At 34.9% G+C, this 25159-nt stretch overlaps 1 protein-coding gene across 9 annotated transcripts in view; it reads right to left on the bottom strand.

The window, feature by feature from the left end:
• Window positions 1–25159, bottom strand: part of PARP8 (poly(ADP-ribose) polymerase family member 8) — a 189851-nt gene that overhangs the window by 94262 nt on the left and 70430 nt on the right. For 5 of the 9 annotated variants that reach the window (XM_005556870.4, XM_005556869.4, XM_073993426.1 and 2 more), the window contains one exon: window positions 5257–5294. In XM_005556870.4, the coding sequence (XP_005556927.2) occupies window positions 5257–5294 (38 nt within the window). Of the gene's footprint in view, window positions 1–2111; window positions 2194–5256; window positions 5295–25159 lie in introns of all 9 variants that reach the window. The other 4 variants (XM_073993427.1, XM_073993431.1, XM_073993430.1 and 1 more) reach the window with 1 other exon arrangement.

Genomic DNA, 25159 nt, shown 5'->3' with positions numbered 1-25159 from the left:
GGAGTGAATAACTAAATAGAAAGGATTTTCTATCAAAATGGCTTTACGTAAAGTGTCAACACTGGAAGACAGTGAGATTTTATTCAAGAGAATATAATTTGGTGACTGTATGTTGCATAGGCTTGACAGCATTATGCCTTCAAACATATCATTTTCTAAGAGATTCTGTATGGTTTGTATTTTGATTAGTGTTTAGGCATTAGAAGACATGTAATTTCTTATTTTGGCTTAATTTACCCCAAATAAAAATGTTTTCAGGTTTCATGATATTATTTATTAAATTGCCATTATTACATAATAGGCCAGATCAGATCACAGAGACAGACCCAATTTATGATCAGAAACGTAGGACAGGAAAGAAAGCACATCAAATCTAGAAGCTGGTTCAATTATTTGAAAGAATTCACTTAGCTCTGAATTCAAAGCACTCTAGTCCTGGCTTTTCCTTTTTGGAAGATTTTTGATTACTGATTTGATCTCTTTACTGATCATTGGCCTGCTATTATTTTATGATTCAGTCTTGATAGGTTGCATGTCTCTAGGAATTTACCTATTTCTTCTACTTTACCCAGTTTAGCAATCCTTTTAAGATCCAGAGGAAATGGAATCAGTATCTTGAAGCGATATCTCCACCACTATGTTCACTGTGGCATTATTCACAATAGCTAAGAAGTGGAAACAACTTAAGTGTTCATCAATGGATGGTTGCATAAAGAAACTGTGGTACATATATACAACAGAATATTACACTCAGCAACTAAAAAAGAATGAAATCCTGCCATCTGCAACAACATGGATGAACACAGAGGACGTTACATAAGCCAAGTGAAATAAGCCAGACACAGAAAGATAAATACTGCATGATTTCACTTCTACGTGGAATCTAAAAAAGTTGAACTAGTATAAGCAGAGAGTAAGAACAATGGTGGCCAGGGGTTGGGGGACACAGGGAGATATTAGCTAAAGGGTACAAACTTTCAGTTAAAGCTATAAAATCAACAAGTTCTGGGACCTAATGTATAACATGGGTGGTGATGGATATGTTAATTAATTTGATTGTGGTAATCACTACATATGTATACATACATCAAATCATCATATTGTATACCTTGAATATATTCAATCTTTGACAATTAAATATTTTAAGATTTAGAAAAATCTAGACACTACTGCCAACTAGCTGTTGATCTCCTTTAGCCTAAGCCACAGTTATAGCTATACAATGAGAAGTTTGCACATGATCTTTGATGATCATCCCATCTGTATGAATCCATTCTATTGGCTTTTTGTTGTTGCTTAATTCCTTCTAAATCTTCCTCAAATTATTTTGACATTTGTAAAAACAACATATTTGTTTACAGGAGAAAGTGGAGTGTAAAAAGTGTTAAAGAAAGGACTTAAAGTAATAGAATGAGTAAGTGACAGAATAAGAATGTTTTTAAACTCAAATTCCTTCACTGGAATTCTCCATCTTGACTTCTAAGCTCCCCCCCCTTTTTTTTTTTCTGAAAACCTCTGGGGGCAGTTAGATTTTTAATGTGTATGTTGTATAGTATTTAGTATTTCTTAAACTGTTGCTTTTATTCTGCTTCAAATACAGCATCATCTAAGTCAAGTTATTCCACCCCTCACTGCTATATAACTTAAGATAAATAATTATAACTCTAAAAAATAATTATATTGATTTCATGTACATTCTCGATATTTTTGCTGAATTTTCTCTATAATTTCACCTGATCCCCTACTGCAGTCAATTATTATCCCTATTTTAAATACTAGGAAACTAAGGCTCAGAAAAATTAAATACTTTGCTCAAATTACTTATTAATTACCTATACACTAGTAAGTGGTAAAACTTGAATCTGCCTGAATCCAAAAATCGATGTTTTGCCACTATACCATGTGCTTTTCTAAATATGGAAAGTATTGTCACTAAAAAGTTGCAATATCTTATAAAATATAAATGCTTATTAGGTATAAAAACAATTACATTTTTGGGGCTGTAATTTGATATAGACTGTATAGGATTCTAATTCTCACTGAAGAGGTTTATTCACAAGCTATACCTAATGCTCAAGTATATCATGTAGGTCAAGACTCTTTGGACTCACAGGTAGTAGAGGATCCAGAAAGTACCCCTTCATTCCTCTACTAGGGATAAGAGAGTCCACTCCCAACAGTAGGTAAGCCTTCCTAATTAAAAGTGGAAAGAGAAAATTAAAGAGTTCTGCCATTATAGCAGAGCCAACCTGTGACTTGTAATACACACAACTATTGTGTAATCCATTCTCTTACATTAAAAAATAAAAACTGTCTTCAGTATAAAATACACAAAGAAGTACAAGTAAATCAGAAGGCTGCTCTATTTCTTCACTTAATTATGAACAGTCAACATATCATTTAGTATTTCACTTATATACATGCTATTATGTATGCTGACTCAATAAAGACCCTCTAAATTTTCATTTCACTAAAACTATGAAATAAATTTCAATAGATGGCACAAGTTAATTAATAGATCACAATCATAAAAGGACAAATCTGTTCTTAGGGACATAAGCTAGAATGATGTAATCTTGACTTTGGAGGATAATACTGATACATTTTCATAGAGCAAAGAAAATTTCCTATGTTCAAACTTAGATGATTAGTTAATTACTGATCCAAATAATCCAGGAGAAGGTGGGGCGGCCTAAGCTATATTATTAGAAGGAATTAATAAATGTTGTATCAAGATTACTGCATTTAGAAATTGGATGCAACATTAAAAAGAGCTATTTGTTTGAAATATTCTTTTAAATGGACAAACTATTTGGAAGACAAACCAACAGAGGGAAGAACAAGAACAAATTTAAACAATAAAAATGGGCCAGGAGAAATAACCAGCCATGGAAGATTTTTACAATTACAGACCAAATACTATACTTTTGCTAAAAAATTTGGACATTTCACCAACATAGAAACTTTCAAGAAGAAGACCTATTTTAAAATGACTAAGAAATAGGAAAACAGAAGAGATAATAATCACGGCAGAAAAATAAGACAACTGCCCCAGAACCATCCTTAAAAAGCTCAGACAGATTTGTCTGCAAGTTCTGGCAAATGCTCAAAGAGTTGTTTAATTCCTTCAGCAACTTAAGGTCTTTAATGTTAAAGTATATGACAAAACACATAATTCTCATAGATCAACATTGAGTTATTTGCTAATATAATTTGTTACTTTATTGTTTAAAGGAAAAAGTAGATATACCACCTCAAGAGATGCCAAACAGTAGTTTGATAAAGACTTAATATTCATTTAAAAAAAAAAAAAACCTTGGTAAATGAGAAAAAGAGTAATTTCCTTTCTGAAAACAACTGGAAGCATGCTCACTAATTTTGAGAAAAGATACAAAGCTGCCAACTTTCATATCTATTATTAAAAATTATTCCAGTGCCAACAAGAACAGGTATAAATGTTGGAAAGGAAGAACAAACATAGAAGTTATAAAACAAGATGTCTACCTAAAAAGTCAAGCATATTAACCAACAACTCTTAGTACAAATAAATGTAGATTAAAATTTAATAATGGGGAAAACATTATCATATTAATGTTCACTGTGAAGAAAGCTCCATAAAAATACTAACACTACTTCCCCAGAGGCAACGGGAATCAGAACGTAATTACAGACTTGATTTTTATCTCCAAACTACATGTTTTGGGAAAATATTATTTAATACTTGCCATCTCTCAGTACACTTCTCTAAGTATGAATTTATATTTTAAACTGCCCTGTTTTGCCTTTCATACAGACTGGCATTGAGAATCAAATGAAATTATGTATGTGCAAATACTTGGAATACTGTCCACTGGACAGTGTATTTTGATATACTGGTTACGTCAACCAATTGAAAATTCTGCCCCAGTATTTAAACTAGAATGCACTAATCTTCGTCTTCTGTAATTGTATTTTATTGCAGCATAACAACCTACTTTCACCAAACAGATTAAATATATATACTTACACTCCTTCCTTTTGGAAATGAAGTTATATTGAAAATTCATTGCAAACTTGCTCCAATTGGACAATTCAGTAAAAAGAGCACAAATGATAATCAATACTTTTTTTTAGAATTTCAATGTTTGTATATTGGCATTTCCAGGTGGGGCTCCCTTAAAGTGAGAAAAAGCCCAAGTAATACCTCTTGACCACAAGAGGGAGCTAAACACTTGGTCCACTTGGTTTACTAAAGGCATCTTCTACCATACATATTCTGTGCTACAGATTAATTCACTTAGTGTCTTCAACTTGGGCTTTAATTTGCACTATTATTTCTATTACCTTGACTTAAAGTCCTACTGTACCTCTCATGGCTGACATCTCTATGATCTGCCTCAGATGAAAAGCACATTAATTTTTATATTTACAATAAATAGTGGGGCCTCTATTTTCATAACATACTCGGCAAACATATCATCAAAAACATGCTATACTATCAGACAGGGCTGATTGCCTAACCATCTACAAAAAGCATTTTTCTTATAAATACTTCTTGTATTGGTTCTTCCAGTAAAATTTCTTTAGAACACTTTTTGTATTGCTATTAAAAATAGGCATAGCCTTAATGAATAATCTCATTGTATAACTGTACAACAGTTTTATAGAATACTATGCTTAAAACATTTGGAGAGCATAGCAAAATAATTGCAAGGAAGTTTGTGATTTAAGAAAGTATTTTCAAATGTAACAATCTTATAAAATGATTAAATGCTTAATGCAAACTGCCGCAGAAAATACTTAAATGCTAAACAAGTAAGTTTTACATTATCTCCATACCAAACTATGAACTAATCACTATTTTTTAATACTAAAAAGAAAAAATAGATACACACACACACTCACTTAGAAAACTGACTGAAAAATAAGTGTTACCTATTATTTTTACATTCTGAAAGGCCAAATGATGTTTGAAACTAACAATTAGACCATTGAGAGAATATTTATTTTAATTGTAATGATGTTAATGTACAGCCTGGAACCATCATAGGAATCTTTAAAGAAGTTTTCATTGGGAAATTATTTTGATTCTGCACTGTGTCTCAGAGTAAGACATGTACTTCGCAGGCAGTCGGCAGAATTCTTCTATAGCTTTAAGGCTTCCTCTACCAATGTTTCACCCCTTGATATATTTATATGTGTTTTACATACCCAGAAGAAAAAAATATTCAAAGGAACCCTGATATGAATATCTGTAATAAAACGAGAAAACCATACCTGGGTAATCTTCAGATACATGTACTGCGTAGGATACACTGTTAAAACAAGAAAAAAAGGTTCAAGTTACTGCTAAGGTAAACAGGTTTTTATAAAAGACAGACCAACCCGATATTACCCATTCAGTTATACAGATATAAGTATAAAACCACTTTTACATCCAACATAAGAAACTTACATGTTTTTTAAAATACGCTTTCCATTAGTCTAAATGAATCTTAGTCTAACAGTTTTGAAATATCTTTCTCCCTACCTTTATCTTTAGATAGGTCTTTTATTTCAGCAAGGTCTATTTTTCCTATTATATGATCATTTATATTCTTTGCTCAGATTTCATCAAATCATCTTTTCTTACCAAAAAAGTATTTCTCTTATTTAGTATAGCACCTGAGAATTTAAACATTTTTAATATTGTTTCCCCAAAATATGAAGTACTTTGGATAATCTTGGTTTTTTCCTAAAAGAATTAACAAAATATAATGGAAGTATAAGTAATATTATCAATCTTTCATCATGCACACACACACACACATATATAAACTTTATTCTGTTTTCATAAGGATTGAGTTGTTTCAAAACAATTTTTAAATTATATTTTAACAATTGCACAACTCCCTTCTCAGTAACCCTCTGCCTCTATGTCCTTATCTCATATGACATGAAAATTGAACATATTTATCTGTTCATTTTCTATCTCTGTCAACTAGATAGCAAGCCCCATGCGGTTAAGATCTACGTCTATTTATATTTGTAGTGTCATCATTTATTTTGGTGCATGACACACAGCACATGTTTAACATTAGCTATCTGACTGCATCAGTGAAGCTGCCACCTGCCACAGAAAGGTCAAATTTTAGTTTGCTTTCAGCCAAATTATCTTCCTGTTATGACAAAAAAAAAAAAAAAAAAAAACACACACAAAAAACTAATTCTCTTTAAAGGAACATACAGAAGACAGAATCTACTCAAAGCATCATTCACAGTGTGAATCCAATATGATCAGAAATCACTTAATATATGTACAAACAGAAAAATGTAAGCTATTTTCAAGAGAAAAGAAGGTCCAAGTGTTGGGATTAGCCCACCATAATGTTAAAACAGTTATTATAAGTATACTTAAGGATGTAAAGGAAAAACCAACCTGAAGAATACAGAAACAAACAAAAACAGACTATTAGGGACTTATGGAGCACTAGCAAAAGAGCAAACATTTGTATCTTAGAGTTTTAGAAGGCTGAAGAAAGAAAGAATAATGCAGAAAATATCAAGAAGATCTGAAAATTTTCCAACTTGAGTGAAAGACAAAGATGTGTTGAATAAAGAAGCTCAGAAAATCTGAAATAGGAAAGCACAAAGCAAATTACAGCCAGGTACAAGTAGTCAAACTGCTGAAAACCAAATGTAAGGAAACATTCTGAAAGAAGTCAGAGAAAAATAAAATGACACATTACACACGAGGAAACAGTGATAAGAACCAAAGTTGACTTTTGGGGAGGGGAGGAGACAACCATCCAGCCAGAATTCTCCATTCAGTCCACACATTATACATACGTATGCACCAAAAATAAAGGCAAAATAAAGCAACTTTCAGATAAAATAAAATTGTGAAAATTGGTCCCCAGCAGACCTGCAGTATAAGAAGTCCTAAACAAAGCTCTTCTGGATGAATAATACCAGACGGGAAAGTCAAAAGAATCAAAAGCACCGAAAACTGTAAATATAAAACACGATTTTTTTAATGTTTTAAAAATATATTTGTTAAAAAGTAAAATTATAGCACTTCACATACATATGATTATAGCATTGTAACAGGGATGGGTAGGATGGTCTTAAACAGTTGCAAGGTCCTTGCATATTATGTAAAATGAAGTTGCAAAATCCTTACATACGATGTAAAATGATATATTACCCCTAAATAATAACTATCAGAAAAGTTAAGGAAATATCCCTATAGCAAGTACACATGAACACACACACACACAAACTCCTTAAAAAGCTAATAGATAAATTACACAATAATTCTAAAAATCATTTTGGAAGATTTAATCCAAAAGAAAGCAGGAAAGGAGGAACAAAAAACAGAAGGCACAAAATAGAAAACAAAAAGTAAATACAGCCCGAATCTAATCATATCAATAACTGCATTGAATGTTAATGGAATAAGACACACTGAATAAAAGGAAAAGATGACCAGAATGGATAAAAAAGCAAGGTCTATGCTATCTTTAAGAGATCCATATTAAATATAAAGACACATACAGATTTAAAGCAAAGAATGGAAAAGATACTCCACACAAACAATAAGCATCAGAAGACTGAGGACTGAAGATATAGAGATCATTCATAATGATAAAAGTGTCAGTTTTTTAGGAAGAAGGCATACCAATCATAAATGTGTATGCACCTAATAACAAAACTTCATAATATATGAGGCAAAACCTGACATAAATACAGGAAAAATGAACAACTCAACAATCATAATTTGAGTAATTAACAGAACCAAACCAAAAAGAAAAAAAAATTAAAGACACAGAATATGTGAAACTGATTTTCATAGAACACTATAACTGCAGAATATCAAGATAGACCATATACTGAGCTATAACACAAATCTCAATAAATTTGAATGGATGGATGAACGTTGAGTCAACACAGCTTATACCCTGGGTTCCCTGGCTCATCTTGTCCTTATGACAGTTGAGTCTTAAGTCCTTGAATAGAGTTCCCAACTCCACCAGTCAAATCCCTGGCATGCTGCTCAGTCCTTGGAAAGAGATTAGGTAGAGACAAAAAAAAAAAAAACAACTGAATAAGTAGATGAGTAGAAAAGAAGTATGATTAGTAATGAGACCAAGTTTGATACATTTTTCTTTCATAAAGCAAATTTGTTCAATTAAAAAAAAATTTTTTTTAGAGACGAGGCCTTGCTCTGTTGCCCAAGCTGGATCATAGCTCACTGTAACCTCAAACTCCTGGGCTCAAGCAACTGTCCCCTGAAGCCTCCTGGGTAGATTGGACTACAGATTTGCACCACCGCATCCAGTTAATTTATTTTATTTTTGGTAGAGACAGGGGTCTCGCTGTATTGCCCAGGCTGGTCTCAAACACCTGGCCTCAAGTGATCTTCCTGCCTCAGCCTTTCAAAGCACCGGGATTAAAACCATTAATCCCAGTATTAACTCAAGGACCACTTTATGGTAACCTGGTATGAGCCAAACATTGTGTTAATGCCAAATAAGATTTAAATAGAAAAAAATATATATATCAGAGGCAATACCTTTGGATGATTAATTTAGAGGGAACCAGAGAATATGATACATAATAACTATGACAGACAAAGGAACTTGAACATTTTAAAGCACAGTAGTATTTTTTTTTTTTTTTTACTTTTTATATAATATAGACTCACATAAATTTGAAAAGACTGTACAAAGGTCTCATGTATATTACCCAGTTTCCTTCATTGCTTACATGTTATGTACCTACAGTAAATATCAAATCCTGGAAATTGACATTAGTGCAAAGTTTGAGTATATAGTTCTACGTTATTTTATCACATGTGCATCACATACCCATTACAGCAAACAAAATACAGAGCTATTTGATCACATAAAAATTTCCCTTGTGCCACCTTTTTTAGAGACATATCCATCTCCCTTCACCTAAGCATCCTTAAGCCCAACAGCCACTAACCAGTTCCCTAGCTCTAAATGTTTTATCATTTCAAGAATGATACACAAATGGAATCAGATAGTATGAGGCATAATAGTATTTCCAGGCAGAATTAGTATTTTGAACAAGGTACTCTGATAGCTAATATTTAGGATGGATTGAAGAAAAGAGAGATCAGACTGAGAAGCTATCATAGTAGTAAAATATGAGCAAATATCAGTGAAAAGGTATGTATTGGGAATAAGAATGCAGGAACAAATGGCAGATGTTGGACCCCAGCCAATAGAGCAGCTTTGGAAATCATGGTCCTGAATCAACATGCCAAACATTAGAAGATAAAATATCCATGAAAACGGTGCCGCAAACAAGCTGGGGGAAATGTACACTATGACCCCATATGAATTCATTTTCCCATGATCGATTCCCTTATACTGTCGAATGGTACTACGTAGAAATAAAACTGATGATCAAGGCACCTTCTGATCTGGCGGTGTTATGTGACAGAAGCTTGGCAATGCCATGCCAGAGATTATATTCAGTACTAAGCTGAATTAATTCCCAACAGCCTACCATCTCAACCAACCGCAATGGGCTTCATTTTTCATCTAAATCAATGTCTGAATCCAAAATGAGGCCTTAATTCATTCCTTCGTCTACCTCCAGTTAGAGGGCCTGTTGTAGTTCAAGACAGACAAACAAGAGTCCAATGCAGCTTTGAGGCTTACTAGCTGGGAGGCATAAGAAAAGTTAGTTAAACACCCACAGACTCAATCTCTATTTAGTAAAATGGAAGAATCCATACCTACCTTAACAGCCTGCTGTGATGATTTAATGGCTTAACAGGTGCAAGGACCCCAGGACAATGCCAGACACATAGCAGCAGGTGCCGAATAATTTTAGTCAGCTTCCAGTAGAAGCAATTAAAATTTATAGAAGTGAAATTTACATGAATGAATGTTCTCTCGGGTACTCAATTTGCTAAAAAGTACAATATACTGCATTTATCAGAGACCCAAACCAACACTGATTATTTTATTTTATGGTCTTATTGTCCTCATGATATTGGGAGACATTCCCATGTTCGTGAACATACCTAATTTTTCAGATAGAAAATAGCAAACAAAAATCCTGTAAAATGATTCATCAGCCCCTTGTGCGACAGCATTTTCTCAGTGGTATACCAGAAGGAAAATCACCAGGACTGTAAAACCCTAATCAGTTTCACTTTGTGGCTTACAGAGTTCTAAGGGAAACAATCTAGTATAAACAGACATTGATGATTGGCTCAAGGATCCAATGGGTAGTACCAAAAAAAAGTGGAAAGAGCAAAGTTTAAGTAGATTGCAGAGTACTGTTAGTATGTGCTGTACATAATAAATACCATATAGCAGGCAGAAAATATTGTCAAGAAGCATAAGTCAAAGTGAAAGAATGTGGACGTGAGAAGAAAGCAAAATCTGGAGCAACCTCTGAATTCCTTTTAAAAGTCATACTCATCTTTTGTCCTCACATCCCTGGAGCAAGCTCTGAATTCCTATTCAGAGAAAAAAAAAAAAAAAAAATCCTTCAGTATTTTGTGATATGCTGACTTACAATTAATTACACTGAGGTGCTTTGCCAGAGAAACTCAGGTCACTCAAATATGTGTTTGGTATATATTATATGAATAGTGTGATGTATGATCCTTAAAGTCACAACTTTGAAACCAGAATCTAAAAATTATTTTATTGCACCTCAATAATTTTTGAACAAAATGGTTACTCTCACCTCTTTTTCCTCTGAAAGCATCTGGCCCAACAAAAGACATCTCCCAATAGCCAACAACTACCAAAGGAGTTCCCAGAGCAGCCGTCAGTTGTTCCATATCTACCTAATCTTGTATTTTGTTCATATATTTGTTTAGTCCTATAATTGAAACCATTTCATAAGGTCATTCTTGTATCTACACTTCCCAATCACTCCATTACCATCCTTTTCCTTCTGAAATGTCTGCAATGAGCTAAGAACAGATAGATAGAGTTTGGTCTGAACTGCCAAGTTCATGGACCTAAGAAGAGTCTTTCAAAAGTAGTGGAAGATGGTAGTTCTTATGTAATAAAGATTGGAACTTAGGCTTGAACATGAAAGAATTTTAGACTTAAAAGACTTTTTCGATGCACTAATTCATTATCTGTATTTTATAAACAGGGCCCATAACTGCCATCTGTAGCGTAAAACTCCTGGATCCTCAGTTTATGCCTTTTCAACAACACCCAGAGGTTTTGACAGAACAAGTAAAAACCAGTATTTTATTGCACATTACCTTTTTACTTACCAGCTAATATTTAAAAGAATTTCTCCAATAAACTACATCCTCATATCTTTTATCCTTCCCAGCTAGATCATACTTTAAGAATTTAAATAAGAAAAAGCAAAAGGCAGAAACAAAAACTTGCACATGACAAACAATTCTCTACCCTAGCTAAGATGCTTATGAGTAGAGATCTCAATTTTATTTAATCAATTTATTTTTAATCTTATTTATTTATTTATTTATGTTTTGGAGACAAGGTTTCACTTTGTCACCTAGGCTGGAATGCAATGGCCTCAAGTCTCCCAAAGCTCTGGGATTACAGATGTGAGCCATCGTGTCTGGTCAGGTCTCAGTCTTTGTTCACTTGCAAGTCAGCAGTTAAAACCTGAGACCACATCTCATCCCCAGACACACTGGAGCTTTCTAGAAGAAAATTCACTCCAGCACTTATAATTCTGTCTTCCTTACTCTTCAAGTGCTGCAGAGTGAAAGAGATTCTGTCCCACTACCCAACTCCAGACCCAACTCTAGTGTCTCAAGCTAGAAGGTAATTTGGGGCATGCTAGAAGCTCACCTTTGCTACTTTAATGCCATTCAGTTCCCAAAACATTCACTTTCATGTTCATCATCATTTCATCTTCCAAAAACATTTTCCGCGCGGTGGCTCACGCCTGTAATCCCAGCACTTTGGGAGGCCGAGATGGGCGGATCACGAGGGGTCAGGAGATCGAGACCATCCTGACTAACACGGTGAAACCCCGTCTGTACTAAAAATACAAAACTTAGCTGGGCACGGTGGCGGGCGCCTGTAGTCCCAGCTACACGGGAGGCTGAGGCAGGAGAACGGCGTGAACCCGGGAGGCGGAGCTTGCAGTGAGCTGAGATCCAGCCACTGCACCCCAGCCTGGGCGACTGACCCAGACTCCGTCTTAAAAAAAAAAAAAAAATTCAAATTGTGCAGGTCAATCAGCTACAGCATCCTCATTCTTCACCATTATGAGCTACAATCTTTTTGTCATTTATCCAGGATTAGAGAGTTCTAGGACCTTCTTTTCCTCTTTACCAAAAATCTTGACATCACTCACATCCATTTGGACAACGTTAAGCTGTACATAGTTCCATGATCTCGTTTCCCTTACCTCTAGCTCACCAAATCTCCAAATGGCTATACCTTGAAGCTTGATTTGGAGTGAATGGCTCTCCTTCTAAAATCTGAAACTCCCATGCCCCACTTTTTAACCACAATTTTATCATTTTCCAGCTCTCACTCCTTTCCTCCTACTTCTAACATCCTTAAACAATGCATTCACTCTCTGTGTCTTTACCAGTCCCTCTGGGCTTCATTTTCATCTTCCCATGATTTTAGATATCTAACTGCTCTCTCCACAGCATCTTCAACTCCTTCAATGTGCAGCCCCTACCCTGCCCCTGCAGACTACCTGATCCTACCAGCTCCAAACTGCAGATTAGGTCATATTTGGCATGCTCAGCTCCTGGACCTGGGCTCTGAATGCTGCTGGAAAGGACAATGAAACGAAGGGGCCTGGTGCCCTACAGACATGTGGTTCTCAATATCATCTACTAACAACTCTGCTCAGTAACCTGAGAAACCCATTCTTCATAGACCCCCTTACTTTTTCTTCTCAGTTATTTTTGCAAATTTTCACAGCTTTCCAACACCCTGTAACAATCTACTCTTTCACTCTCATCAAAATGCTTTCTTTCCACATTAAGAGAGATTATCACATGGTTACTTCCTCAAGACATTCCCTCTATTCTGTCTTCCACCAACCACCTACAAGCTCATACCCCCTCCTTGTATTCAGGAAGAAGGAAATATCTGTCCTTGTAATCTAAGATTAATCCATCTACTTGCTGCACAGAACTCATAAACCCATATTCCATTTGGGACTTTGTTCTATTAATTTAATCTAACAATTTCACAATTCGAAATCTATCAAACATATGTAACCATGTGAGTGGGAAAAAAAACTAGCCACAAACATATTAATGGTAGCACTATTTAAAATGAACAAATGTGTTTGTTTTTAAGCCAAACTGCCAAAAATAGAATTATATGAACTACTGCACACAGTATCTGCTCCCACCCTTCTTCGGAACCACTCAACATGAAGACAAGAACAGTAAGTTCTCATTCTAGAAAATAAAATGCAGCCAAGTGTGGTGGCTCACGTCTGTAATCCCGGCACTTTGGGAGGCCAAGGCGGATGGATCACCTGAGTTCAAGAGTTCGAGACCAGCCTGGTCAATATGGTAAAACCCTATGTCTACTAAAAATACAAAAAATTAGCTGGGAGTGGTTGTGTGCACCTGTAATGCCAGCTACTTGAAGGCTGAGGTAGGAGAATCACTTGTACCCGGGAGGCAGAGGTTGCAGTGAGCCGAGATCATGCTATTGCACTCCAGCCTGGGCAACAAGAACGAAACTCCACCTCAAAAAAAAAAAAAAAAAAAAAAAAAAAAAAAGAAAACACATCTTTCTCACCTATGAAATAAATTACGTATTACCCTTTACTAAGGTAAAAGGATGAAGAGTATTGCCCAACAAACATTAAGTTATTTCTCAATAATATGTTTTCCTATTTTCAAAATTTATTTTGGTAATTTTTTAAGTTATACTTTCAGCAAGTGAAGTAACAAGATCAAAAGTAATGCTTTTGTTTGTTTGTCTGTTTGTTTGTTTTTTAGGGAAGCGGTCAAGTCAGCAACTTCCATGCTTAAATATTACACTGTAAGTTAAATGTTTGGACTTCTAAGTAAACTATTTTCTTAACAGGGAGGAACTTGAGAGAACTAAGTCTGACATTGATTAGTAACATTGATGCATGCTTTGTTAATGATATTTTAAAAAGCAAGTGAGAAAAATGGGTTTTTTACACTACCTTAGTTGCATGCAAAAGACAACATTATATTTAAATAAAGCTGTGCTTCTTTTTCTTTACTCATGACTACAAATAAAAGGACACAAATACAATTCCAATAAAATATGAATAGTAGATAGATCATGTCAAGCCATCAAATGCTGACACCTTGATTAATTATATAAATACCATTCCCATATTGCATCCCAAAAGTTTAATATCTGAGCTTTTCTTTACTGAACACTTTGTAACTATAAGTAACTCAGTATTCTTTTGATAAATATTCAGTAACACGTAGATGTTTTTACCTTCACTGTTTTATATCTAAGTTCAAGTTTAAAGTGGTCATAAAAAGTTTAAAGCGGCTATAAATGATCTGCCCAGCATACCAAGATGGAAAAACTGAATATGACTGAATAACTCTATAGCTGAATTAAGGCTTTGTCCAGTCAAGGGAACAAACACTATAATATTTACAGAGAACTTCGACAGTATGATACAACCCTCAGCATCTTAAATACTTAAGGCAAATAAAATAAGTTATTTCCAAGTTAATTTCTTGTGGAATATCAAATATATAATCTTTTTTTAATTATTATTTTTACTTTTTTTTGAGAAAAGGTCTCACTCTATCACCCTAGGCTGGAGAGCAGTGGCGCAATCACAGCTTACTGCAGCCTCGACTTTCTGGGAACAAGTAATCCTCCCACCTTAGCCTCCCGAGTAGCTAGTACTACAGACCCAAGTCACCATGCCTGGCTAAGTTTTAAAAAAATTTAGTGTAGAGATGAGGTCTCAGTATGTTGCCCAGGCTGGTCCCAAACTCTTGGTCTCAAGCACCTCCTAAAATGCTGGGATTACAGACATGAGCTGCCATGCTACGCTCAAACACAATTTTAATAACATCTAAAGCCCCAGCAAGACCTTGCCTATCTACGCGTCTCATCTTCATCTTGCCTCACTGTTCTGTGTTCTCTCTATGCTCCAACAAAAAAGACTCCTTTCAGTTCTTGAGCACGTTGTGTTCCCTCTGCCTGGAATTCTCTCTCCCCTCCTCCTCCTCCTTTTGACCTGGTTAACTCAGTCTCATCCTTCAGTTCTCAATTCAGATGTCACCTCCTAAGAAAAAATTTTCTGATGACCTTTCCCAGACTTGATCAGCTCTTACTAAGGAGCAGTTACACAGTTTGTAAATATGGCTAATTGCATGACTTACTAATATTTGCTTCCCCTGCTAAATCCATAGAGTAGAAGGCACCTGTTTTCTTCCCGTTGTATTTCCAGCACCTACCATCTACCTAGCACATAGTGGGAACACTATAAATATATGTAGAATGAATGCTTATTAAAAATATATAAACCCATGCCAGGTGCAGTAGCTCATGCCTGTAATCCCAGCACTTTGGGAGGCCAAAGCAGATGGATCACGAGGTCAGGAGTTCAAGATCAGTCTGGCCAAGATGGTGAAACCCTGTCTCTACTAAAAATACAAAAAAATTAGCCAGGCGTGGTGGCAGGCGCCTGTAATACCAGCTACTCGGGAGGCTAAGGCAGAGAATTGCTCGAACCTGGGAGGTGGAGGTTGCAGTGAGCCGAGATCCGAGATCACGTCACCTCACTCCAGCCTGGGCGACAGAGCGAGATTCCGTCTCAAAAAAAAAAGAAGAAAGAAAAACTATATACACACACACACACACACACACACACACATATACACACACACTATATATATATACACACACACTATATCTATACACACACTATATATATACACACACACACACACACCCCCATTGATCTTCCAAGTCTGAATAACCTTCCTTACAAAATTATTGTATAAATAAGAATTATTTTACAACCAGGAGAAAGAGCACAGACTTTAGTATATGATAGGCTTGAATTAAATTTTGCCTTTACTATAATGTAAACCTCAGAAAATTAAATTGGCTAACCCCTTTCTGCTTATTTGGAGAGATAATATCTACTCCCCTAGTGTTGAGAGGAGATTACAAGGAAGATGATATATGGAAGAATGCAGCTTATGTAGTGAGAGGAGATGATCAATAAAAATGATTTCTCAACTCCCTCCCCAACCCCATCCCCCTGCAAAAAAAAATCAAGGAATGAGTAAAAACAGAATAAATCTGTAATGGACATCCAAAGGCCTCCTGAATATTCCGCTCCTTCCTCTCCCGCTTCATATGGAAGTCCTAAGGTTTTCATGAGGAGAATCCCTTCTCCCAGGTGGAGAGGAAGACTGAATGACTGGATAAGCCATCAGGATAACAGATCCCCCTCAAATGGAAGGAAAGAGGAGTTACCTAGCCTGTGTCCTACACTTTGGCCTCAGTGGTTGTTGGTTCAGGGTGCTCCATTCAGAGTAAAGCTTGGGACTTCGATTCAACACCTGTGGGAAGTTTCTTGCTCCTCCTAGATGTGAATGAGGAAGCAGACAGCTCTGGTCTCTGCTGTTTAGCCTTCTCACACCCACAAGCAAGCCGGTCTAGGAATGTGCTTGATACAGAAAAAGGTGGAGCTTAGAAAATGTCAGAGACAGAGACAGAGCCCTGATTTAAACTAAGCCTAAATCTCATTATCAATAATTTTTTTTTATTACATGAACAAATAACTATCCTTTTTACTGTTTAAGCCAAGCTCATCCAAGCCGTGACCTATATGCAGTCCAGGATGGCTTTGAGTGCGACTCAACACAAATTTGTAAACTTTCTTAAAACATTATGAGGTTTTTTTGCTACTTTTTTTTTAGCTTATCAGCTATCTTTAGCATTAGTGTATTTTATATGTGGCAAAAGACAATTCTTCTTTTTCCACTGTGGTTCAGGGAAGCCAAAAGATTGGACACCGTTGGTTTAAGCCAGAAAAAGTATTTTTGTTTCTTACAACTGAAATCATCCTAATTTTAGGTAGACCTATTAAAGTGCTTGAGATGTTTCAATGTAAGCATCTATAAGCTATTTGCATTAAAAACTGAATGTAAACATATAGCTTTAATTTTATGATTTTTACCTGATTATTTTAATGCAGTGAATACACACTAGTGATTTGTTTAGAGTTTCAAGTAATATTCATAAATTTTATAGAATAAATTTTAGGTCATGACCTAAAAACAACTGTAATAAATTAGACATTTATACATTACACAAGAAAAAACTACAAGCGCACAGGTTTTAATATTTTTCTGCTCGCCAAAGATAAAGTCATTTTCTTTATGATTTAATAATTTTTCCCCTAGTGGTTACATGCTATTTCAGGCCTTCATAGGTACTGATTCATTACTTTGTTTAAATACTATAGTAAAGCTGGAGTTGGAAAGTCCTAGTCCTATCCACTGCTTTTCTTGTTTGTTTCTTTTTGGATATAGCCTTTTGGGAGAAGAGCAACTAAAGAGGGCAATAGTAATACTTTTATGGACTCCAGAATGGTATTTCTAAGTGGTTACTAAAATCAATTACCCTTTCACTATTCATTAAGCTTTCAGAAAATGTTTTGTTCTCACAAGATTGTGTAAAATATAATTATTTAAATTATAAGGGCACTGTGCTTAAATATGACATATTTTGACGACATATTTTGATTAGTAAGTATTTAGTTAGCAAATGCAACTCATTCTTAGGCCAATGAATATGTAACTAAAAGCCTCAATTACAAAAATCTAAGATAGCCGTGTGTATGGTTTTACCAAAGGAAAGGTGGCAGTTTAACAAGATAGTTAGGATTACAATGACAATTTTGAATATATGTTCAAACTAAGCTCTAAATGTAGATTTTTCATATGGAAGCAGAAGACAGACTGTTGACCCAAAATCCAATGAAACAGGAACTACATAAGATTGAAATAACTGGTGAGGGACATTCAATTGTGGCTATTTGTTTAGATACTGTTGATACTGTTTTAATATTCTATTTTCTAACATAAATATGAAAAAGTCCTTTCTAAGCTATATTTAATTCTGAATTTTGTGGATGCTGCTTTTCTAAACTAAAATAAACATTTTAAAACAGCATATGATTTTCACTGATTACTCCAGAATTCAGAAACTCCTAATGAGTGCCCTTATTCTCATGGCAAATAGAGTTATTTTCACAGGTTCAATAAGAATATCTCTTCTTTTATTACCAGAATGTCATTGGATAACTCTATTTGGTAACCAAGGCTATCCCTGGAGTATCATATTTAAAATAATTTTCATTTAATCAGGAATAGCAAGCAACTATTAAGGAACAAGGAATGACTTTATATGTGGAATAAATGCCTACACACCCCTCCCAAGAAAACTGGCCTAAGAACTAGCTGATAGGTTCCCAGACTTATAGATGGTGAGGAAGGTCACTTTCTGGCAAGATGGGAATCATAGTAAATTTTGGGAGCCTCAACCAGAAAGAAATTCACCAATTATATAGATAGGTACTGAAGATAAAAATCAGGTGGAGAGAGTTTCTTCATTTTGTTTTTCTAGCCTCAAGAAAGCACTTTTTAAAGTCAAATGCCATCTTTCTTATGAAAATTTCAGAGGAAAAGTTAATTTTATCACCTTGATCAGTAGCTGCTCAACACACCATGGTTCTAGATTTGCAAACTCCAGGAAGCCTATATGGTTAATGAAGACTCTGACTGCAGGTTTTTTTGTTTGTTTTGTTTTTGGATGAAGAATTACCTTTGGAAAGTATTTATGATCACAGGGGAGAAACTCTAAAGGAAAAACTGTAAAAACCTTGAAAATGGGCAAAAAAGATCTTGGGTGTTTTTCCATTGGAATGATGGGCATAAGTTATAGAAAACTGGTAGTAATGCAAGTGATTCTTGTTCACGGCATTACAAATAAATTTTCTGCTAAAGAATATGTATCTCAGTAAGTTAAATGCCTGTACCTCCAATTCTCATTTGAACCATCTTTATTTAGTATGCAAACATAAGCAAAGAATCTTTGGAATCCATAAATAAATGTCTCCTTATTTAGGATTAATTTAGGTGCTGAACTGATTAAGTCAACTTTGTAAACACAGTAGACTTTGCTTAAAATACTTCTGGATTTTGAAAAGTTAGAAGTAACTAAAATGTTCACAGATAGGCATTGGTTAAGTAATAGCATATCCATTACAAAGATGCTGCACCATTACAAAGATGCTGTAGCCACTAAAAGAGATATAAAACTAGCTTAATGAGGCTATAACCCCGTCTCTGTTAAGAACAATGCATACTCAAATGCATACAGATGCACAGAAACGTGTCTCTAAGGACACAAAACAATGTGTCACAAATTACTCTTTGTATGGATTTAAAATTTTAACTTTTTTTGCAGGGTATGCTTTCGGTGGGTGGGGGGAGGTTTCTTGATTCACTGATTGTTGTTATTGCTGATGGTGTTTGCCTTCTTTTTCTTTCTAATTTTTTGGGAGTCACTTTTATTAATAGTAATCAAACATAATTACAGGGGGGAACCACTAGATTTAATTCGAAACATAAATTCCATCTTTCAAATGAGAATACATTCACTAATAAAATGGGGGAAAATCCCCTAGATCTCCTGCCTTGATCCTACTCATTCTTCAGGTATTAGTTTACATTTTTACTTTCTTGAGCCCTCCCCCAGCTTCCACCCCCATGGCCCTACCTTACCTAGATAGAGCTCTATACCAACCCCCACCTAAAACTTTTCTTAGTTGTAATTAGAATGAATATCAGATTAATGCTTCTTTCTCCCACTAGACCGTATTTCTCTATGTATATCTTATTCACTGTTGTGTCCCAGATGCTCAATATATATGCAGGTTGCATCCTAAGAGATGTTCAAAATGTATGTATAGCTCCCTTGCCAGGGACATTGAATGATTCTTAAAAATGGCAGAATATAAAGTATTTTATGTCTTATCAAAGATAACCTGAATACAATTAACTTAAGTCTGTTTATAAGTCTGATTTTAGGATAGATGGATAACACTTGTCTTTCCCTCACAGAACAGATTTTTTGCATATATAATATTTTAAAGGTGATCATTTGGCCTATGATGTGTCTGCATGAAATAAATCATTGTAATAGAATTTGATTATACCATATAATGTAAAATTAGAACAAAGGAGTCACATTGTCCATGTATACATTATGTACGGAGCATTCAAGTGCATTTATCTATAATTCAACAAGCCCCAAATCATGAAAATATTATACTTGATATTTGCAACATTGATTATAAAATCTGAACAAGCAGCAAAGGGCACTTCAAAGTCTTGAAATGTCAATATTTGTAGGCCATGCAAATATGTTTAAAATATATTCTGTTTGGGGAGCTACCCAGAAGCCAAACAAAAGTACACCAGAATCCTATTATAGTACAGTACTAACATACAAGAGAAGCAAGCATCAATCTATCTTACAAAAATGTTCTTCCAGTCACTATATATCCTACATTGCCCATGATGAATTTCTATTATAGTAATGTTATTACTAGATATGATAACTATATATTATTCTGCATATTTTAATATTAATTATTATGATTTGAATTTTAGGATGGGCATAAACAGCCCACTGTCTCAGCTTCCCTTTCTAGGCACTGCAGGTCAAAGAGTAAATCCACGCCTTGGCCTCCGTGATTTCGGCATTATGAATTCACTGAAGAAAATGAGAAAACTCCAATACTCATGAAAAATTCACTTCTCTATCTCTAAAAATAAACATACCTCTAGCTCCAGATAAGTCAATGAAGAAATTTCTCCAGTTACAGACTTCAGGGAAAAGCAGACAGCAAGAGAGAGCACTAAATATTTATTTGATCAATCAATTTAAGATAGAAAATATATATTAGTCATCCCGGAGACATCTGCAATTTAGATGAGAATTATATAGCTCTAAAGACATAAAAAAGGAAAAGAGACTCAATTTTACATACCAATTAATATATTACTGACAAATTAATTTGTTTGAAATGATTATGTCATTTCCAGCAAAGTATTCACCTACATACTGCCCTTTGTTATCATGAAGGACTAAATATATGATTATTGTGACTTTAATTCTCATGACTTTAGTCCTCTAGAGACAGCCCAAAGCAAATGAAGAACTGGCCACTCCGACACCATCACACAAACCTTTCCTTCTCCTTTTCCCCCTTTTTTTTTTTTCTGAAAAGGGCTGGGGAATCATGAAGGGAAGGAAAAGGTAAAATTTCCTTCATGAGATTTCCCAACGCTCATCCTACCCCCAAAAAAGAGATCCATAATAAAATATAGATTTCACATATAACAACTGACAAAATAAACATCCAAATGGGATCAGAAATAAGACCTCCATAAAAAAGGAAGATGGAGCTCAATGTTAAAAGCCTTTTTATCACTCTTTCTATATGTTTATATTTAACAACATTAAATCACAGAATTTTCTAAATGCTTCCAAAAGTATTTTTCATAATAAAGTATGTCACTTAAATTCATCTTCCTCATTAGTAAAGTTATCAGTTACTGTTCACGGTATGAAGAAAATAAGGAAATGCTATACATAAGACAAGACAACTTAAGTTATGCTTTTGGAGGGAAGTGTGAAGTATTTGAGAACATACCAGAAACAAGTAAGTACTACAGATTTAAGGAAAAGATGGGCAAGTGAGGGAATCAGATCTACAAGAAACTGTAGGGAATCTGGCTTGATAAGAAAGAAATAATCATATTAAATACTAAAATAAAGCCTCACATGATTTAAAAAAATAAAGTTTGAATATGATGTAAAAACATTTGATTCTACCATAGATATAGAAAAATTGCTTTTATACAATTTAATACAACTAATTGTGAGGTTGTGAGTCAACAACTGAAAAACTATTTTCTAAATTATTCAACCACAATTTCTGTCCCTGAGTATAGTTTAGTTAACATAAATACTGCTATCTGTAGCTTCATGTAGTTTTTCAAAAACTGATAATTTAAGAGTATTTAGCTAAAGTCAATAAATCAAGAAATCATTTAGGAGGTTTTAAAAAACTACTTCATCAAGAATTCTAAAATGTGAAAAAGATTTTTTAAGAGAAAAAAAACTATTTTTTAAAAACTATTGGTACTAACAGTTTGAATTTTCAGTTTTTAAAAGTCAAGCTGCCCATCAGAGACTCCAATAGGCACCATCTGTTAGGTCAGGAACAAGTTTTTCACCCATTTACTTTTGTTTTGTTTTGTTTGTGTTTTTGAGACGAAGTCTCACTCTGTCACCCAGGCTGGAGTGCAATGGCGCGATCTCGGCTCACTGCAACTACCACCTCCCTGGTTCAAGCAATTCCCCTGCCGAGTAGCTGGGATTATAGGCGCACACCACCACGTCCGGCTAATTTTGTTGCATTTTTAGTAAAGACGGGGTTTCACCATGTTGGCCAGACTGGTCTCAAACTCCTGACCTCAAGCAATCCACCCGCCTTGGCCTCCCAAAGTGCTGGGATTATTACGGCGTGAGCCACCGCGCCTGGCCTTTCACCTATTTTTAATGTCATCTATGACCACAGATGAGAAATGTGAAAACTATGTGAGTATGTGAAAACTACTCACAGTTTCATTTCCTACAGTTAAAAGAAAAAGATGCGGCCGGGCGCGGTGGCTCACACCTGTAATCCCAGCACTTTGGGAGGCCAAGGCTGGCGGATCACGAGGTCAGGAGATCGAGACCGTCCTGGCCAACACGGTGAAATCCCGTCTCTAATAAAAATACAAAAAATTACCCGGGCGTGGTGACGGGCGCCTGTAGTCCCAGCTACTCGGGAGGCTGAGGCAGGAGAATGGTGTGAACCCGGGAGGCGGAGCTTGCAGTGAGTGGAGATAGCGCCTCTGCACTCCAGCCTGGGCGACTGAGCGAGACTCTGTCTCAAAAAAAAAAAAAAAAAAAAAAAAAAAAGGAAAAAGATACAATCTGCTGAGTCAAAGCTATTGCATGTCCTTTACATTTATCATTAAAATAACGACTTTTACTACTTTGTTCTCAAAGCTAAATTAGTCAACGAAATACTGAATGTTTCCAAAGAAGTGCTTTAATTAGTTTTTTATGCAAATATCAGTCGGCATATCTACTATTTCTATTCAGAATTTCTTTGAACCATTTTTAGCTAATCTTTACAAAATATTGTTAGAATTTACAACTTAAAAAACTGTTTTTTAAAATTACAAGTAATATACAGTAATTTCTACAGATAATACTATCATATGTTTTGTGCTTGTTAAGGTTCCCTTCCATATTGTATATAGTTCATTTTTCCAGATTCTAATTCTAACCCTTCTTAGAACCACTCACTAAATTACTATTTATTGTATTGTATTTCTACTGCCAGTGATAATGAGTAAGAAACCAATGTTCTCATGTTCACATACTAATTCTTCAGGAAAATTTATGATGATAAAGATCGTCATTATCTGAATCTTTTATCTAATTACCATCAGTTTGTGATACGAAACCCGGGTGGCCTAATGTGCTTCAAATTTCAGAAATTTCCTTCTTTTAGAAAAGTAATTGAGTGCGTATTTTACACAAAACCCTCAGTGAGAAACTGTGTCATTAAAAACAATAATATATCTGTAGGGAGATGCACAAACACTCCCACTATGTGGCAAACATATGGGATATTTATAGATAGGGCAAACTATATATAATCTCATGTCTGTTTGAATAGGTTTACTGCTAAATGTGTTTGGAGTAAATTTACAAAATAAATTGGTTTGAATTTTCAGAGCTTTTAAGAATCAGAAATTCTGGATAAGGAACTGTATCCAACCTATATATTTCAAGTTTTAATACCTAAGAAGATTACTCATGAGACTAAGTTCTGTAATTAAGCAAATGCATAACTGAGTATAGTAAGAAATCTATAAATATATACCTAAGTGTTGAGTCCTATACCTTATGCTTTCCCAACAACTGCATCCAAAAAAATGAAAAATATCTGAAGGGGATAATTAACTTTTCCCATCATACTATGATCAGAATGAATATATCTTTACAATGGAAATAACAAAAAGCTGTCTAGTGACCCTTTATTCAGGGTACAAGCACATATTTCTTCTTTAGCATATAAATAAATTTAAACTCTACCATATTTCCCAGATGTAAATGAGCCAGACCTATACAAGCAAATGCACACTGCTATGAATTTCCTATTTTACATTTTCATTTGACTCAAGTCCAACAGACCAACACACTCATTCTTTTGGACAGAAGAGCAAAAGAGAACTCAATTGAAAAAAGAAATTCAAAATTGAGAGATTTTTTATTTCAGTCTTTAAAGGACAAAGAATAAAAATTTTGGAAATTTGGAAAAAAAATGTACATGTGATCTTGATTTCACAGAGTGTTAGGTTGGAACAGAAGTCAGAAGTCACCCAGTTGCACATCCCTTATTTTACAGACGAACAAACATAAATTTAAAGAGACTCATTCAATTCCATGTGGAACCAGAAGCAGAGCCAGGTTTTCTGACATTTTCCTCTAAGTCATCAGCCTCTTGTGATTTTCGCACTGAGCTGTTTTGCTTATGGCAAGAAACTTCTGATTACTTTGGACAAGATCTAATCTTTCTTGCTGAAAGTATTCCTGAACCTACAGTCAACAGTGTAAAGTTACTGCCCCATGTGAGCCAAACTTCACTGGGTAATCTGCCCTTGCACATTACTTCCTTGTCTTCTGATTAATATGCCTAAGTTTATGCAGTAATTTCTTCGTCTATTAACCCTCACCTTTGATCATTATTAACAAAAGAACTTATTCTTATTCAAAAAGTATAAAATTATTTTCAAAGGAAATCACTTAAAATATAACAAAAATATCTCAATAATCTATGGTTTTCAATAAATATTCCATCAACTAATGTACTGGTTCATATTAGCACATAATACATTCAGTTGTGTCACATCAGCTCTTTTTAAGAAATAAGAATTGGTTTGTGAAATGGTTGGGCTGTGTTCGCATGGAACTCTCATCTTGAATGCAGTTCCCATAATCCCCACGTGTCATAGGAGGGACCCGGTGGGAGGTAATTTAATCATGGAAGCGGTCAACCCGATCCTGCTGTT

This window comes from Macaca fascicularis, chromosome 6, assembly GCF_037993035.2.
Source record: "Macaca fascicularis isolate 582-1 chromosome 6, T2T-MFA8v1.1".
NCBI lineage: Eukaryota > Metazoa > Chordata > Mammalia > Primates > Cercopithecidae > Macaca > Macaca fascicularis.
Note: the sequence above shows the minus strand (reverse complement) of the source record. Positions and strands in the feature narration are given on the sequence as shown.